This window comes from Lithobates pipiens, unplaced genomic scaffold (genome assembly GCF_037356315.1).
Source record: "Lithobates pipiens isolate NorthernLeopardFrog02 unplaced genomic scaffold, aLitPip1_a1.2 Scaffold_13, whole genome shotgun sequence".
NCBI classification, from domain to species: Eukaryota; Metazoa; Chordata; class Amphibia; order Anura; family Ranidae; genus Lithobates; species Lithobates pipiens.
Genome location: NW_027507718.1, coordinates 62,427,921 through 62,445,975, shown reverse-complemented (window position 1 = coordinate 62,445,975; position 18,055 = coordinate 62,427,921). Strand labels below are relative to the sequence as shown.

Here is an 18,055-nt window from a genome sequence, read left to right as displayed (position 1 = left end):
GCATGCAATATTTAGGCAAAATGTGTCTGGACACTTACATACCACATGTGATCTGGTTCTATGAATGGAGCCCATTGTCTTTCTGACAGTCCTAAACAATGTTCAGAAGCTCTGCAGCCATTGTTAGTCTGGTTGAAAAAAAAAAGACACAAGTGCATCTAGTTCAACCAGAATAACTATGTAACAATAGTGCCTGCAGAGCTTCTGAACAGTGTTCAATACATTGTTTAGGACTGTGAAGGCCCGTACACAGGATAGGAAAATGGGATGGAAAAATTAGTATGACGAGCTGTCTGACGATTTTCAGATCGTTAGTATGGTGCTTTCGACAGCCAATTTTGCTTTTTCATCAGCCAAAAGCTGGATCTATAAAATTTTTGGCAGATGTGAACTCAACGTCCGATTTTCATTTCATAAAAAAAATAAAAAAAAATAATCACAAGAGCAAGACTACGCATGCTCAGAAACAAAAATAATACATACAAAACTATTTAACACATTACGTCATTTCTGAAATTGTATTCTGTCGTACGAAAATTTTCATATTGTGAGTAACCTCTTCACTTTTGACACGAGACTAGCATGCCACCAAAAAATGGACGTTCGGTCATCTGAAAATCGAAGCGTGTGTCTGAGGTTTAAGTCCAAGCTGTCATTTTCACATCTGGCAAGAGCAGCAGGGGAGTGGTAGCAGGAAGAGAGGGACAGGGCGTGTGTCCTGTTCATTTCATTGATGTTTTCTGGGAATATGCTACACATCTGTAATGTGCAACAGGTTAATAACACTAATATGTCAATTGTGTAAATCTGAAATCGCTGTATAAAACTTTATGATCCTCTTGTGCAAGATATACTCGCACACCATCATTTAGTTTACTAGCATTTCCAAGGAGTGGGGGTCTTACAACCAAAGATCTCTCAATGATTTTGGCTAACCCTTAATATATTGACCATATTTTGATCACCGCAAAATCCATTAATTTTCAATGGCTAGCATAGAAAAATACATGTGTAACCAATATGTCAAATAATCTGTATTTTTTTTTTTCAAATATATTTTGAAGGCATGATCTTATGCGACAATGCTGGCGTGAGAAACCATATGAACGACCGTCATTTGCCAAAATTCTGATGTCTCTGACGCGAATGCTAGAGGAAAGAAAGGTAAATGCAAATTCAAAACTGTACATAAAAGTAAACATCTATATATAAAAAAAAAAAGTATCATGTTAGTTTTAATCTATACTACGGTTTGTAATATAAATATATATATATATATATATATATATATATATATATATATATATATGGGATGAAACCTTTTGTACCTCATCATTCTGCTAATCAAAACAACAGACTATGGACAGATACCATAGAGCTTGTGACATTGGCAACTTACTTTGAGCTTGTTTCGATTACATCAGTTTAGCACACTGCTGAAATCATTCAGAATTGACAGGTGCATTTAACCTGCAGTTGACCTTCTGACCTGCATTTAAGCAGTTTTGGTTTTACCATAGACTTGTGTGGGAATTCAAAACCCTTTGAAGTGAAAAAAAGCCCATTAAGCCCCTAAAGTGGTTGTAAATGATTTACATAATCCAATAGTTGATGGTCATAATAAAAAAACGTTTGTAGACACCCCAGCAACCCTGGCCACAATTCCCCAGCTAAGCCTTCTTGGAAGAAAGTCATTCCATTCTAGGCACTCACTGCTGATTCCCTCAAACCAGTAAGCACCCACAGTCCTCCCTTCCCTCTCTTTAACACACACACACAAGGCTGTAGAACAAGCTTTTATTAGGTTTAGCTGTCAGGTGCTGAATGTCCATCTTACATATTCCAATTTAAGATGACGTGTAAATGTGAAGGATAGGTCCACCTTACTACAGAAGATAACAATTTCACATTTTATTTTCAAACAGTTTATTGCTTTTTTTTATTTGTTTATAAATGGCTATATATATTTGTGAATACTTTATTTTTGCAGACCTATGTGAATACAACACTATACGAAAAGTTTGCCTATGCCGGCATTGATTGCTCAGCCGAAGAAGCAGCATAACGACCAGTGTCTTCTCTCAACTAAAACAGGATTTGGGTGTGCAATATTGTGTTTTGTCTGACGTCGTCTCTAGAATATATATTTTTTTGTACTACACCTGTAAATTTTTTTATAGAGCTGTGTAAATAGGTTTTCTTTTCAAATTAACTAAAATGCTTAGTAACTCATGGTAATAGAAAAAAAAAAAAACATTGTATTATTGATACAATTTTTCTGTTACAGCTAACACTATAGATCTATGTTTATAATTATTAAAGAATTACACAAAAACTGCATCTGTGGCAATATTTCTATAGCTGAAAGGCATAAAGACTATTCACGTTAACAGAAACAAATTACTACAGTGGTCTAAATAATGTCATGAAGATACAGTCTATAACAGCATGAAAGCCATTACTAGCTTTGACCTACAAGTTGCAGTTGCTGGATTTTGCAACTTGAAGAAAGCGCAAGGCATGACATATAGCCATTGTAACATCACAAGTGGTGCAAATCAAGATTCCTCTACATTACACTAATTATATCTGAAGCTTGCTTTGTTATAAAGAAAACAAGTCTGTGACTTTTAGTGTTTAATGTCATGTTTTTTTTCTCTCAGACTAATGTTAAAAACTGTAACTGATGGGCAGATGTTATACCACAAAATGTGGGCCTTTTAACACTGAGAATTCAACTTTTCCTTTGTAACCCCACCATCTCAAGAATCCTAAAACAATGCAAAAGGAGGCCAATATTTATTAATAATATTTTCCTTCCAGGGTTAAGGTCCCATTCACACCAGAACACGGTATGCTGCAAAGGCCTTGTTAATCTATTTTTGATACTCATTGTGGCAAAAGGCAGAATTGCACCATCAAGCACAAAAATCTGGGGCTGACTGCATTTTCACAGCTTAACACACAGGACACCCATACTGCGTGCTGCATTACGGCACATGTACATTTTGAAGATGCGTTAAAGTGTGATCCACACTGAATGGCACCACCATATGTAAAATGTGTTTACTATGTTACCACAACACAAATGGTGTAAAGAGGGCCCAAGGCAGTTTTGTATTGTATTTAACATGTACCAGAAGTCATCCAGAAATACCAGGGAGGGATCAGATAAAAGGGTCTAATGAAAGCCTTCTACTGGGCATCATTTACTAGACTTTGTCCAGGTGCAGTCTATTATACCATAGTCCAAATAAATTCACACGTGCTTAAATATTTATTTTGAAAGAGGAAGCAGTTATTTGAGTTCAATGGTAGCATACTTTCCATCAAAGCTGCTACAGCACCCTTGCATATCTTTAGGTACAATTTCCACAAAAAAAAAAAAAAAAAAAAAAAAAAAAAAAAGTAGCTTAAAGCTCCAGCAGCTACTAAAGATGTGAACTTTAGCTTCGAGGTAGGCTGGTTGAGATGTTGAAACAAAATTTTCATACAGAATCTAGATTAGGGGGAAAAAGGATGCAGGGAGACAAGACAACTGCTAGTGCAACGCTTACAAATACAAACAGTTTAAAGATGCCAGAAGAATATCAAATGTTGAAAATGATTGTAGTATACAGAAGATACATAAGTGCTTTTAATTTTTACATAAACATATGTAGGATTTCTATCGCCGCCCTTTAGTGTCCTCTTTTACTTTCCAGAGCATTAACTCCATGCATGCAGTAGCATCTTCAACAGAATCATGACCAGCAACTAAAGGAGAAGGGGGAAAAAAAAAAAAAAAACACATGAGATAGCTGTAGGTGATACTACAAAATTTCAGGACTATGGTTAATTACTTTAACTAAAAAAAAAAAAACTCTAGGCCATGCTGGGGTTCATTACAAAGGGACTGTGTATGCACAATTTCTTTATGCACATGCAGCATTCTTAGGTAGCAGGTTGAAATAGAAGCCTCGCCTTTCCCATCACGATTAACACACATCTACGACCAGCATTAAAAAAAAAAAAAAAAAAAAAAAAAAAAAAGGATCCTTAAAGCAGAGGTCCACATTAAAGTGGACCTTCCACTCATTGGAACCCCCCTCCCCTCCGGTGCCACAATTGGCACCTTTCAGGGGGGAGGGGGGTGCAGGTACCTGTACAGTACAGGTATCTGCACCCACTTCCGGCGTAGATTCTGCAGAAGGTACGCCCCTTCCCGTAGAATCTACACCCCTTTCCGAAGGTCCCCCGCTGAAAGCTGGGAAACACACAGATCCCAGAGACACTGGGGACCATCCTTATTGCGCAGCGCGACTCGCGCATGCGCAGTAGGGAACCGGGAAATGAAGCCGAAAGGCTCCACTTCCTGATTCCCATACCCAAGATGGCAGCAGCACCCGAGAGACGATCGAGAGATTGGCTTTGGGTGCCGACATCGGAGGCGTGCTGCCGCCTTTAAAAAAACAAAAGCAAACAAAAAAAAACGGCGGACTCCCGCTTTAAAAAGGAAAAAAAAATTTTGCCCCTCTTCAATAATGTATTATCTACCCAAAGTAAATGAGAATTTTTTTTTTTTTTTTAAAAGCTAAAATTTGAATCTTTATTGTCCATTATACCAACAGTGATATATTGCGCAACATTGGGACTAGCTTAAGCAGTTCCGCCCGCCCCCCCCCCCCCCCCCCAAAAAGTCAGATTCCCAGTGTTCATACCCCTGTTGTACAATGACCATATTAAAACAAGTGAATGTTCCAGCAAAGATCCTCCCTTGAAAGCTTTTAGGCTGCCATTGATGAAATGCAAAAAGCCTGGCTGTCGGTGATCCAAAGGCTTCATAACTTTGCCAAGTTGCTAACCTGGTAAGCAGAGACTTTGCCTGCTGCATACTGGTTCCTTGTCAGTAATGCAAAAAGCGGAGGTTGTAAAATAGCTATGGAGCTAGCATTTTTAAAAGCAAGTGAAATAACAGCCCCACTATTCTTACTGCATAGATTTACTTTAGGGCCTGTGTAAATTGCTTTTGGTGGACTAATGCAAGGCTGTTTTGATGTAGGCTAAACCAGATATGTAAAGATTTTCTAGAGATCACAGTTCTGCTACACCATTTCACACCTGAAATCTAGTCATTAAAAGCTAATAAATACACGTTGAAAAGCACTGCTCTGGCTTCCAGGGTCTCACATTTTACCAATTGCTTTGGTGATGCACTTGTATGAGAGACATTTGGATGACATTTGCTAGCTCTACCTTGGCACTAGAGTAGTTTTACCTAAAGGGTTACTCTGTACTTCTACAAAAAAAAAAAAAAGGAGAGAGCGACTAAATATGGTAGTTACAGTAAGTGAGTACACCCCTCACATTTTTGTACATTTTTTTTATATCTTTTCATGAGACAACACTGAAGAAATTACATTTTGCTACAATGATAGTCAGTGTACAGCTTGTATAACATTGTAAATTTGCTGTCCCCTCAAAATAACTCACACAGCCATTAATGCCTAAACTGCTGGCAACAAAAGTGAGTACACCCTTAAGTGAAAATGTCCAAATTGGGAACAATTAGCCATATCCCTTCTCCAGTGTCATGTGACTCAGTTACACTGTCTCGGGTGTGAATGGGGAGCAGGCATGTTAAATTTGGTGTGCTCTCACTCTCGCATACTGGTAACTGGAAGTTCAACATGGCACCTCATGGCAACGAACTCTGAGGATCTGAAAAAAAAAAAAAGAATTCTTGCTCTACATAAAGATGGCCTAAGCTATAAGAAGATTGCCAAGACCATGAAACTCAGCTGCAACACGGTGGCCAAGACCATACAGTGTTTTAACAGGACAGATTCAACTCAGAATAGGCCTTGCCATGGTCGACCAAGAAATTAGAGTGCACATGCTCAGCGTCATATACAGAGGTTGTCTTTGGGAAATACATGTATGTGTGCTGCCAGCATTGCTGCAGAGGTTGAAGGGGGGGGGGGGGGGGGGGGGAAGAGGAGTGGTCAGTCAGCCTATCAGTGCTCAAACCATACACCACACAAGGCATCAAATTGGTCTTCATGGCTGTAGTCCCAGAAGGAAGCCTCTTCTAAAGAGAATGCACAAGAAAGCCCTCAAACAGTTTGCTGAAGACAAGCAGACTAAGGACATGGGTTACTAGAACCATGCCCTGTGGTCTGATGAGACCAAGAGCAACGCATTTGGTTCAGATGGTGTAAAGCGTGTGTGGCGGCAACAAGGTACAAAGACAAGTGTGTCTTGCCTACAGCCAAGCATGGTGGTGGAAATGTCATGGTCTGGGGCTGCATGAGTGCCGACGGCACTGGGGAGCTAATGTTCATTGAGGGAACCATGAATGCCAACATGTACTGTGACATACTGAAGCAGAGCATGATCCACTCCCTTGGGAGACTGGGCTGCAGGGCAGTATTTCAACATCATAACAACCCCACACATACCTCCAACTTTACCCTCAGCTTCTTTAGTAAGGCTGTGGTTAAGGTGAGGTCTCCAGACCTAAAGCCTATTGAGCATCTGTAGGGCATCCTCAAAACAGAAGATGGAGGAGCACAAGCTCTCTAACATCCAACAGCTCTGTGATGTCTGCATGAAGGAGTGGAAGAGGACTCCAGTGGCAATCTGTGAAGCACTGGTGAATGCCATGCCCAAGAGGGTTAAGGTAGTGCTGTAAAATATTGGTGGCCACACAAAATATTGACACTTTGAATACACCCCTAAGTGAAAACATCCAAAGTGGACACTTTTGTTGCCAGCGGTTTAGACATTAATGGCTGTGTGTTGAGTTATTTTGAGGGGACAGCAAATTTACACTGTTATACAAGCTGTACACTCACTACTTTACATTGCAGCAAAGTGTCAGTTCTTCAGTGTTATTAGATGAAAAGATAGAATTAAATATTTACCTAAATGCTGTTTAATTTTGTTCAGGAGAGGGATATAGTTGACCTCAAACAGGCCTCCCATCTTTGCTGTCAATTTTATTCCCAGATAACCTAATTCTTTCGGGCTCCATCTAAAAGGTAATTTAGTTTGAAGTTCGCTCTGTTCTTCTACCGGTATATTTAAATTTAATATTTCAGATTTGGTCATGTTCACTTTAAAATTGGAGAGTTTCCCGAATTTTAACAGTTCATTTAACCTTCATTATCCCCGGAATAGATATCCTAGGGTTAGAGATATAGAGCAGAAGATAGTCTGTGAAAGCAGCTGTCTTGTACTCTCTCCCCTCCACCCGTCCAACATAAAGCTCTTTCATGGATGGGGAGAATAAATGTAGTTAAGATGTTTATTTTACCAATATTTACATATACATGTCAAATGGTCCCAATATCATTACCACAAGCATATTTAAATAAATTAAAAAGCATGATCATAAGATTTATTTGGAGAAAAAAAGCGGCGAGGGTTGCTTTTAATATTATGACCAGAAGTAAGGACAGAGGAGGTTTGGCAGTACCCGACTTTAAAAAGTATTACGAGGCTATAGTGATATCACGAATTACGGATTGGATTCATAATGAAAAGGGCAAGGACTGGGTGGAATTAGAATTTAAGCTAAGCAAAAAGAAAGTAGGAGAGTTAATATGGATACCGGCAAGATGTAGAGCATTAGGGGTCATACACAAGTATATTAACAAAAAGTTCACTTTGGGACACAATAAATAAGAGACATAATTGGGAACACAACTCATCACTAATCCTGTTACTAGATACCAATTTTTTTTAGACCAGGGCAAGAGGAATATATATATTTTAACAGGTGGGCTAAGAAAGATAATATTAGATTACAGGAGGTTATGGAAGGAAATAGATTATGCACATATGATGAAAATATAGGGAAGTGGGGACACAAGACACTAGATAAATGGAGATATTCACAATTACACTATTTTACCCAGTCCTTGACACAGCCATTGAGGGGTAAGGAGCAACTTAGACCCCTGGAGAAGCTACTACGGTCAATGCCTTGAAAAAAGGATCTCAAAAATATATAAAAAATTCTGATAGATGCAGTAGATCATAAATACGTTGGTTATTTAGAGAAGTGGGAAAGAGAAATAGGCCCCTTAAGTAATGATGAACAGAGAAATAGGCTGAGACGAACCTATTCGGTAGCTAAAGATTCACAAACAAGAGAGATGTCAAATAAACTCTTAGCAAGGTGGTATATGACCCCACAGCAAGGAAATAAAATTAGCAGAGAGAACCCCTTAACGTGTTGGAGAAGCTGTTTGGCAGTGGGAACCTTTGTCTATATTTGGGACACTCCCACCACAAATGTGCAGACATTCTGGGGGAAAATAATAGAAGCTAGTTTTAAAGTAACAGGAGAAAGGATGAGGAGGGACCCATGGGTGTGCCTATTCCACGACTCTGAAAAGGGGGAGAGAGAGTATGGGTACTCCCTGATCCCTTGCCTATTGAACTTTAAGGCATTGATACCGCGAAGATGGAAAACACAGGAACCTCCTACAATGAAGGAGTGGGTAGAAAGATTAGAAAGGCTAAGAAATATCAAAGAGACAATATACAAGTCAGCATTCAGAGGAGAGGTATCAGAATAGGTGGCGGCAATGGCTGCAATTTAGAAAAACTGAAAATGATTTGAAGTTGCTTGAATGCTAGTGAGAAATAATATTGGAAGGAACGAGTGAGGGGGGGGGGGGGGGAGGAGGGAGAGATTGGTGGTAAAGGAAGTATTTAACATAAAAATGATGATGTATAGATGGAATTTTGTGTAAATGAGTTATAATATTCGATAATTTTGAAAAGAATAAAAAAAAAAAAAAAAAAAAAAAAAGAAGAAGAGGTGGATCTACATCAGGGGACATTATTTTATCAATAAAGGAGTTGTTAAAAACTGCCTCCTGTGCTTATTTTTGGACAATTTTTTTGTTGAATGCGTAGGAGTATGTACCCCTATGCATTCATATGCATGGAGCGGGGTCTGTGGGGCCCTCTCTTGTTAAAGGGGTTTTCTAGGTTTCCAATAGGCCCCTGCCCTCGGATCCCAACAACCACCATCCAGGGTTGTCAGGAAGAGGCCCTCCCCAAAAGGACAGGGTGTTTTGGTTGGGGGGGTGGCAGAGCTCCAAAGCACCCCCCATTTTGAAAGCATGTGGCCTGGTATGGTTTAGGATGGAAGCCAGCCAGGCTGCTTGCATGGTCTGGTATAAATTTTGGGGGGACCTCACCTTTTTTGCAATTTTGCTGTAGGGTTACCCTTAAAATCCATACCAGTCCCAAAGGGCCAGGGAATTTTTTTTTTTTTGTGTTTGCTTGCAATAGACTTCAATTGGCCCACACCAAAAAGCAAGTGTTGCGTTTTTGCATGCATTTTCAATCACAATGAATGCCCTTGTTAAAAAGGGGGCTTCCAGATTCCGATAAACCCCCCTCCCAAACCACCCCAAAACCACGGCCAGGGTTATGGGGACAAGGTGTCCCACGTTGAGGGCATGTGGCCTGGTATAGTCCAGGAGGGGATATGGGCCACTCACTCGCTCGCCCTGCCCCCTGTTTAAAAATGCAAAACGCACCACAAAACCACAGATGCGAGCCTAGCGTTATAGTTTAAAATTCTTATAAATTAGAATGTTGTGCAATTATGCTCCCACTCTATGAAGTCCACAAAGGTGAACAGAGGATACGTAATGGTTAATGTGATTAAACCACTCCATTTGTTGAACCTTGAAGATCAGTCATGCTACTATAATCTCTTGGATTAAAAGTACTACTAAAGTCTTCAAAAAGTTTAATACAAAGTCCAGCTTTGAAAGACCACCGTCTATGTACTAAATAGGAAAAGTTAGGGTTTGACCCCCCCCCCCCCCCCAAACAAAACAAACAAACACCACCCTAAACTTCCTCCAATTGTAAGTAAACGTAGTATATGATAGAAATCAAAGCAGATTTAAATTCTTGTGCTCCTAATGACAGTACAAGCTATAGTCCACCTACCATTGAAAACCACAAACTCCTACTAAAACACTGATATTCCCCATCATGGCATTTCTTATTGCTTATATAAGCCTAAAACACACATTAGGATGGTGATGGTTGTTTTCCTGAATGTAATTACAATGAAACAGTCTTTGTAATATGAAGTATTTTTTTTGTTTGTTTATGATAGCATTGTGTAGTGCTTATAGATCGCAGAGCTGATTTACGAAGGAAGCAGAGCAAATGTTCACTTACAGCAAAGGTTGGTAAATAAGGTGAACCTATATTCACTGTGAATATACAAACATGCTAGAAAAAAAAAAGTGCTCTGTGAGAAAGGGAACTGGGGAATAAAAAAAAAATTTCACCCACCATATTTATTCTAAAAGCTTAAAAATACCTACATGGTCCAAATATGTTCTTGAATCTAAAACACATTCCCATGCAAAGTTTTTAAAAATTCGGGAACAGTGGATGATTTATACTAATAGTGTGGGACATCCATGATTGATGTCCCTGGTGATCCCGAGCCCATCGCTTTTGCCCCTCTTGTCCTTGCCTCTGCTTCCTTCTTTTTTTTCTTGATGGGATTCTGCTCCCCTCTTGGTTTTTTACGTGAGCCTATATTGCATAGTTGTCTGCTACGTCGTGTGTTGAGGTTTATGCTTACTAGCTACATGGAGCTTTCCTTGACCTTCCCTTCCTGGTGTTCATCAGTATTAAAACATAATAAATATGATTTTTCCACTATTTGCACCACATAAGCCTTACTGTACCCATGCTGTCAGTTCTAGCCCCTGCATGGGCAGATCTGGTGCTTTACCTTGTTACTTTATTTTAAATAAAAATTATTGAACCAGAAACTGAACACATGACACACCAGTACCCAATTATTTTTCTGGACTGTGGAGTGGGGAGGTCCTTCCACAACACTCCCCACTGACATGGACAATTGTCTGACAAAGATATCCATTTGTGAGTTCTGAAGACTTCCAATGGTGGTTTGATGACATAAGGGGCAGCAACAAAAATGGTCATCCGATCACTAGTCAAGTCACAGTGGAGAAGAATCACATGGCAACAGACTAAGGGATTACGCTTAGTATGAAAGCAGGAATGCATATGGGCAGGTGATGTCAAGAGGTAGTGTGTGAGATGAGTTTTTTGCATGCGGATGAACACATTTTCTGACTAATGTTCCACTTTAAGCTCTGATAGATCACTTCATGCTGACCCCTTTAGCAAGCACAGCTAGACAAAATTAGTGCCGATATGGTTTAAAATCCAATAAGGCTCATGTCACCATGTTCTGCACAGTTTCCGGTTTTCTCAGCACTGTGCCAGCAATCAGTGAGACACTAAAGGCAAATCTACTGCCAGCAGGGGCGTATCTATAGAGGTTGCAAGAGTCGCAATCGTGACTTGGCCCCAGGCTGGGGGGGGGGGGGGGCATGCGTCTCCCGTCCGTTTTGTCTACAGTTGTGCAAGTCGGAGTCAGGGGCAGAGCTGGGAGGTGGAGCCGACAGTCCTGGGAACGGAAGACTGCTTGTCTTTACACTCTGGATGCAGCTAGCACCAGGCTGGATAGGAGGGCCGGCAGGAGGAGAGGAGATTGGTTCTCCTATATGTCTCCTGCAGGTCTTTCAATGGCGCCAGGAGCAGGATCGGTTCTCCTATATGCCACCCCGCCCACCCTCCTATCCAGCCAAGATGCAAGCAGTCATCTGTAGCAAAGACCACCAGCCTGGCCCGACTCCGCCTCCCAAATCCACACCCACCGACCCTGGCTCCCGCTTCCCATCTCAAGGCTGTTCCTGCCGTCGGAATGGTAGGAGACAATCTATCTGCCCGAGGCCACTCCTGGTAACCCACTTACTCTCTGCTGTGACAGAAAGTGGAAGAATACACTGCCCAATGAGTATAGTGTTCCAGGTGTGCTGCCGACTATCACTCTGCTCCCTCCCATCGTGCTGCCCCCCCCCCCCCCCACACACACACACACTGCCTCCCATCAAAAACAGTAAAAAAAAAAAAAAAAAAAAAAAAAAAAAAAAACTACTGACCCCATTCACCGCCCTTCTGACCCCATTCACCGCCCTACTGACCCCATTCACCGCCCTACTGACTGACATCATTCCCAGTCCACTATGACACCACTGTTCCAACTAGGGTTGCAAAGGTCACACTTGTGCCTGGGCCCTGGCCTTCCACCACCATAGCAAAGCCCAAGACTGAAGGACTGCACAACATGGGAAAGGGATCCACCGAGGGCTGTAAAAGGTCATGGGATCAGTTGGAAGGGTTTTGGACTCAGAATGGCTCAGGTCAGAGGTCTGGGGGCACTTCATGATTTCTTGCACCAGGGCCCTGAAGGTTCTAGTTAGGCCTCTGACTGCCGGCCTAAAATTTACTGCTTGTGAGGAGGGGCAGGAAGCATAAGGAATAGCACAAACTGTGCCAAGGGAATACAGATTAGGGAGAGAAAAAAGCAGGGCAGGTGACAGAACACAAAAGAATAAAAAAAAAAAAAAAAAAAAAAAAAAAAAAAAAGAAACACTTACAAGTGTAGGGTCTTATTTAATCTCCTTTCTGCCTCAGAAGCTACAGTCCTATGAAACTTCACTGGACTTTAAAACTTGTCAGCCTTCTCCTCTAGATAAGCCAATACATACAATACAGTCAAGGTTGAAAATGCACACATTTTAAATTACAGAAAGTTTTTGAGACCAAGGAAAGGGGGAGAGTTCTCTAAGAGACTGCTCTCTACTTCAACAAAACGCCACTTCCAGCAAGATGAAGCAGAAGCAATTCTGCAGCACACCCCAATTTAGCTACCATAATTATTAATGTGGAATGTATGTACTTTTGTTTACTCATAACAGGTTTGATAACAATTATTAACCACTTGCCTACTGGGCACTTAAACACCCTTCCAGCCCAGACCAATTTTCAGCTTTCGGTGCTCTCACACTTTGAATGACAATTACTCAGTCATGCAACACTGTACCAAAATGAATTTTTTGTCCTTTTTCCCACAAATAGAGCTTTCTTTTAGTGGTATTTGATCACCTCTGGGGTTTTTATTTTTTGCGCTATAAATGGAAAAAGACCGAAAATTTTGAAAAAAAAAACAAAAAACACATTTTTCTTTGTTTCTGTGACAAAATTATGCAAATTATAAATGTTTCTTCATAAATTTTGGCCATAATTTATACTGCTACATATCTTTGGTAAAAGTAACCCAAATTAGTGGATATTATTTAGTCTTTGTGAAAGTTATAGAGTCTACAAGCTGTGGTGCGAATCATACAAAATTGATCACATCTGATGTACTGGTGGCCTATCTCACTTCTTGCGACCCAAACAAGCCAGGAAAGTACAAATACCCCCCAAATGACCCCTTTTTGGAAAGTAGACATTCCAAGGTATTTAGTAAGAGGAATGGTGAGCTTTTTGATGTTGTCATTTTTTCCCACAATTCTTTGCAAAATTAAGATTTTTTTTTTTTCCACAAAATTGTCATGGTAATAGGTTATTTCTCTCACATGGCATGTGTATACCACAAATGACACCCCCAAACAATTCTGCTACTCCTCCTGAGTATTACAATACCACATGTGTGGGACTTTTTCACAGCCTGGCCACAGAGAGGCACAACATGCAGGGAGCGCTGTCACATGTTCTAGGAGCATAAATTACACATTTAACTTGACTACCTATTACACTTTTGAAGGCCCTGGAGCACCAGGACAATGACATGCGACACTGATGACAGCGCTGACACTGATGACAGATGGCACTGATAAGTGGCATTGATGACACGTGACACCAACAGACGGCACGTGACAGTGACAGGTGGAACTGATACATGGCACTGATGACAGATGGCACTGATATGTGGCACTGATGACAGATGGCACTGATACATGGCACTGGGGACAAATGGCACTGACAACAGGTGGCACTAGGGACAGATATAACTTTTTTTTTTTTTTTACCTTACGGCCGCTGCAGCCGTTGATCTCTCCCTTCTGTCTGTGTGAGGAGGGAGAGCGGCGCTGAGAGATGATCTCATATGTTTACAGCATGATCGGCGTGTCCAATGAGAGAGGATCTCATATGTAAACGGCCGCTGTGATTGGCCGTTTACAGCGATCTGTGACTGGCTGTGTCCGAGGGACACGGCCAGCACAGAACTTCCCCGATTTGCACCCATGGCGGCACACAGAGGGGAAGTAATCAGAAGGACGTCCAGGGACGTCCGCTCTGTAGCCGTCTTTCGGCTATAGGGCAGGCGCGAAGCGGTTAAAGTTCCATTCTAGTAACCATAACCGTTACATTTACAGGCATGTAATTGTTTAAGAACAATTAAAAGCAGTAGGTTTAAAGCCAGCCATATATGGACTGAAAGTCGGTTGGTTGAGCAGGGACTGGTTGAATTTCAATCCATGTATGGGCAGGCTTATTGTGCCCAAGTCAAGCCATCGATCAACTTTGGTACCATAAGCCTCTGTTTTATGCAAGAAACATTTTTGTTTATGCGTCTGTCACATACATACATTTATATTTATACTAAAAGTGCAAATGGATGTGAATGGAAGAGGGATGTGCAAACTAATCCAAGACCATAGCTTCAAACAAGGAAGACACCGCTCCAGGTGAGAAATCACTACAGTCCAGATGCGCTGGGGGCAAGCCATGGCTCTCCAATGATCAATAGGAAGAAAAGAACGGCTGCACAGCACAGGAACATGTCAACAATTTTATTCCAAAAATGGCAAATGACAGCCAACAAAGACAGTGTCCGAACCAGGTTTGAAGAAACACTGAAGTCAGTGTGAAACACACGAGTTTCCTCCTGGTGCAGGACAATGCCCGGCCTCACATGGTGAGAGTATGCAGTCAGTTCCTGGAGGATAAAGGAATTGCTACCATTGAATGGCCCCCACGTTCACCTGACCTAACTCCAATAGAAGACCTCTTGGACATTAGGTTTCGGTCCATCTTACACTTCACGTCTGTTCAGGAGCTCAGTGATGCCCTGGTCCAGATCTGAGAGGAAATACTCCAGGACACCAACAGTAATTTCATTAGGAGCATGCTCCAACATTGTCAGGCATGCATACAAGCACATGGGGGCCATACAAACTACCGAGTACCATTTTGAGTTTCTGCAATGAAATTTCAGCAAAATAGACTAGCCTAATGCATAATTTTTTCACTTTGATTTTCAGGGCGTCTTTAAATTCAGCCCTCCGTAGGTTGAGAATTTTCATGTCCATCAAATGATGTGGCATCCTTTTGTTCCCAACACATTACCTAGTCCATATCAGTATAGATATCCAGCATGATATTTTTCCAAATTGAGATCTGATGTGTTTTTAACGTGTTCCTTTAATTCTTTTGAGCAGCGTAGAATACATATACACTTGCAAAAGTATTCACACCCCTTCCCTTGAATTATATTTTATTGGGATTCTATGTGATGGTGGCAAATAATTGTGAAGTGGAAGGAAAACGATAAATGGTTTTCATTTTTTTTTTTTTTTTTTTTTACAAATATCTGAAAAAATTGTGGCCTGCATTTATATTCAGCCTCCGAGTCTAAACTTTGTAAAACCACCTTTCACTGCAATTACAGCTGCAAGTCTTTTTGGGTAGGTTTCTACCAGCTTTGCACATCTAGGAGATAAATTTGTAGCCCATTCTCCCATGCAAAATAGCTCAAGCTCTGTCAGATTGGATGAAGAGCATCTGAACAGCAATTCTTGCCACAGGTTCTCAGTTGGATTTAGGTCTGGACTTTGACTTGCCCATTTTTAAAACATGAATATGTTTGGATCTAAACCATTCCATTTGATCTGAACCTCTGCCCTAATCTCAAGTCTTTGCAGACAGGTCATCTTCTAAGATTGCCCTGTATTGGGCTCCACCCAACTTCCCCCTCAACTCTGCAGCTTCCCTGTCCCTGTTGAAGAAAAGCATGCTCACAACATGTTGCCACCACCATGTTTCACAGTGGGGGAAGGTGTGTTCAGTTTTATGTGCAGTGTTCATTTTCTGCTACACCGAGTTTTGCTTTTAGGCCAAAAAGTTCAATTTTGCTCTCACTTGACTAGGAGCACTTTCTTGCACATGTATACTGTGTCCCCTACATGGCTTCTCACAAACTGCAAATGGCACTTCTTATAGCTTTCTTCTTGCCACTCTTGCATAAAGTCCAGATTTGTGAAGTGCATGACCAATAGTTGGCCGGTGGACAGATTTTCCCCCCTGAGCTGTAGATCTGAGCTCCTGCAGTTACCATGGGCCTTTCATCTGCTTGTCCGATTAAAGCCCCATACACACGATCAGATTTTCTGCTGACTTTTTCCTTCAGATTTTACCAAAACCATGTAGTGCAAGGGCCTGCCTGATTGCATACCAATTGAAATTCCTAAGGTTTGACCTCATATTATATGGTTTTGGTAAATCTGAAGGAAAAAGTCAGCAGAAAAACTGATAGTGTGTGTATGGGGCTTAAACCGCTCCTTGGCGGGCCTTTCAGTTTCAGATGATGGATTGAACAGTGCTCCGTGAGATGTTCAAAGCCTAGTTTTTTTGTTTGTTTTTTAAATAACCCAATTCTGCTTTAAACTTCTCCATAACTCTATTCCTGCCTGTCTGGTGTGTGCCTTGGCCTGCGAACAGCTATATTTATACTGAGATTAAAAAACACACACACACACACACACACACACACACACACACTATTTACTAATCAGATGAATTCTAAAGGCAATTGGTTCCACTAGATTTTAGTTAGGGGAATCAGTAAAAAGGAGGCTGAATACAAATGCACGCCATACTTTAAAGACATTTGTAAAACCATTTATCATTTTCCTTCCACTTCACAATTATGTGCCATTTTGTGTTGGACTATCACAGCCTAAATTTAAGAAGTTTTGTTTATTCTTTTAAATTTCAATCTTTTTTCATTTATACAAGAAATAAAACCCAGTAATAAAATACCAAAAGAAAAGGATGTGTGAAAAAACAACATATAAATTTAATTTACGTACAGTGTTGCATGACTGCACAATTGCCAGTTAAAGTAGCATTGTGCTAAATGGCAAAAAAATGTCCTGTTCATGAAGGGGAAAAAAAAAAAAAAAAAAACAACTTTCCAACGTTCAAGTGGTTAAAACAAGACGCTAGTGAAAATGGATTAGAGCATGATAACATAACTCTGTGGGATTTGGCATGTAATAAAGTTGCTTGAGGATTGATGGACAGCCCTTTTAGATTGAGATCTGTATAGTTTATTATGCTTCTTCTATGTTAGGATGTGCTTTGGGCGTGGGATCATCTTTGGCCAGTTCGCCTACCCGAATCTCCAGCTGCCATTTGAAAACAAACCATCCAGAATCACGGGAGACAATTTTAACAAAATATGCTCAATGATGTCCCTAGGGTTCTTTGTGATTTGCATTCCAGTAAAAATGGGCATTCTTTAATTTAGTGGCAGTTGTCCAGGGGGATAACAATCTAGCGACAGGGAATCCTCATCAGGTTGAAATGGTGGACTTGCGTAACTGGACTTGTGTAACTGGATTACATGACTAACAGGTTTACTTTTTTTGGCAGGTCCGTGTGTACATTTACATTCTTTGGGAACACGTATAAATGAGTACTAGTGTACCCTCCCACTCATTTGGGGGGGGGGGGGGGGGGAGAGAATATCTTGAGCCTCCCGATACTAAAACCGCTTCCAGATGCCAATAATCTGTCCCTATCCACACCCCCAAACCCCTAACTCTTGAGGACAGAAACAAGAAGTGGCCTTTGTACCCTTAACATGGAGAAAAGGTGCCATGCAATGAGGGGTCTTTATCATCCTCCCCTTTTCAGGTTACCTCATTGTTTAACCCTTTTTCACCTGGAGCCAATTGATGCACAAATGTTTAAAAATAATAATTTTAGGCCTTAAAAAAAATTTCATGAAAGCAGAGACCCTGGAAAATGTGATGGTACCAATTTTTTTAACTCAATATTACCAGAACAGTTTAAGCAAAACATTTCTGTAAAAATACACAATTTTAGGGTACACAATCACAAAATACAGTGTTAC

General features: G+C 40.8%; 2 protein-coding genes across 3 annotated transcripts in view; one reads left to right on the top strand and one right to left on the bottom strand.

Annotated features, from left to right (window-relative positions):
* Positions 1–2,338, top strand: part of TEK (TEK receptor tyrosine kinase) — a 166,951-nt gene extending 164,613 nt beyond the window's left edge. For both annotated transcript variants that reach the window (XM_077475145.1, XM_077475146.1), the window contains 2 exons: positions 1,065–1,164; positions 1,991–2,338. In XM_077475145.1, the coding sequence (XP_077331271.1) occupies positions 1,065–1,164; positions 1,991–2,065 (175 nt within the window). In that variant the 3' untranslated portion in view covers positions 2,066–2,338. The remainder of the gene's footprint in view (positions 1–1,064; positions 1,165–1,990) is intronic.
* Positions 2,339–3,406: 1,068 nt separating this feature from the next.
* The window catches only part of LOC143974084 (RNA exonuclease 1 homolog), a 145,223-nt gene continuing 130,574 nt past the window's right edge, over positions 3,407–18,055 (bottom strand). Inside the window, exon 16 of the mRNA XM_077475143.1 lies at positions 3,407–3,756. Within this exon, the coding sequence (XP_077331269.1) occupies positions 3,668–3,756 (89 nt within the window). The 3' untranslated portion in view covers positions 3,407–3,667. The remainder of the gene's footprint in view (positions 3,757–18,055) is intronic.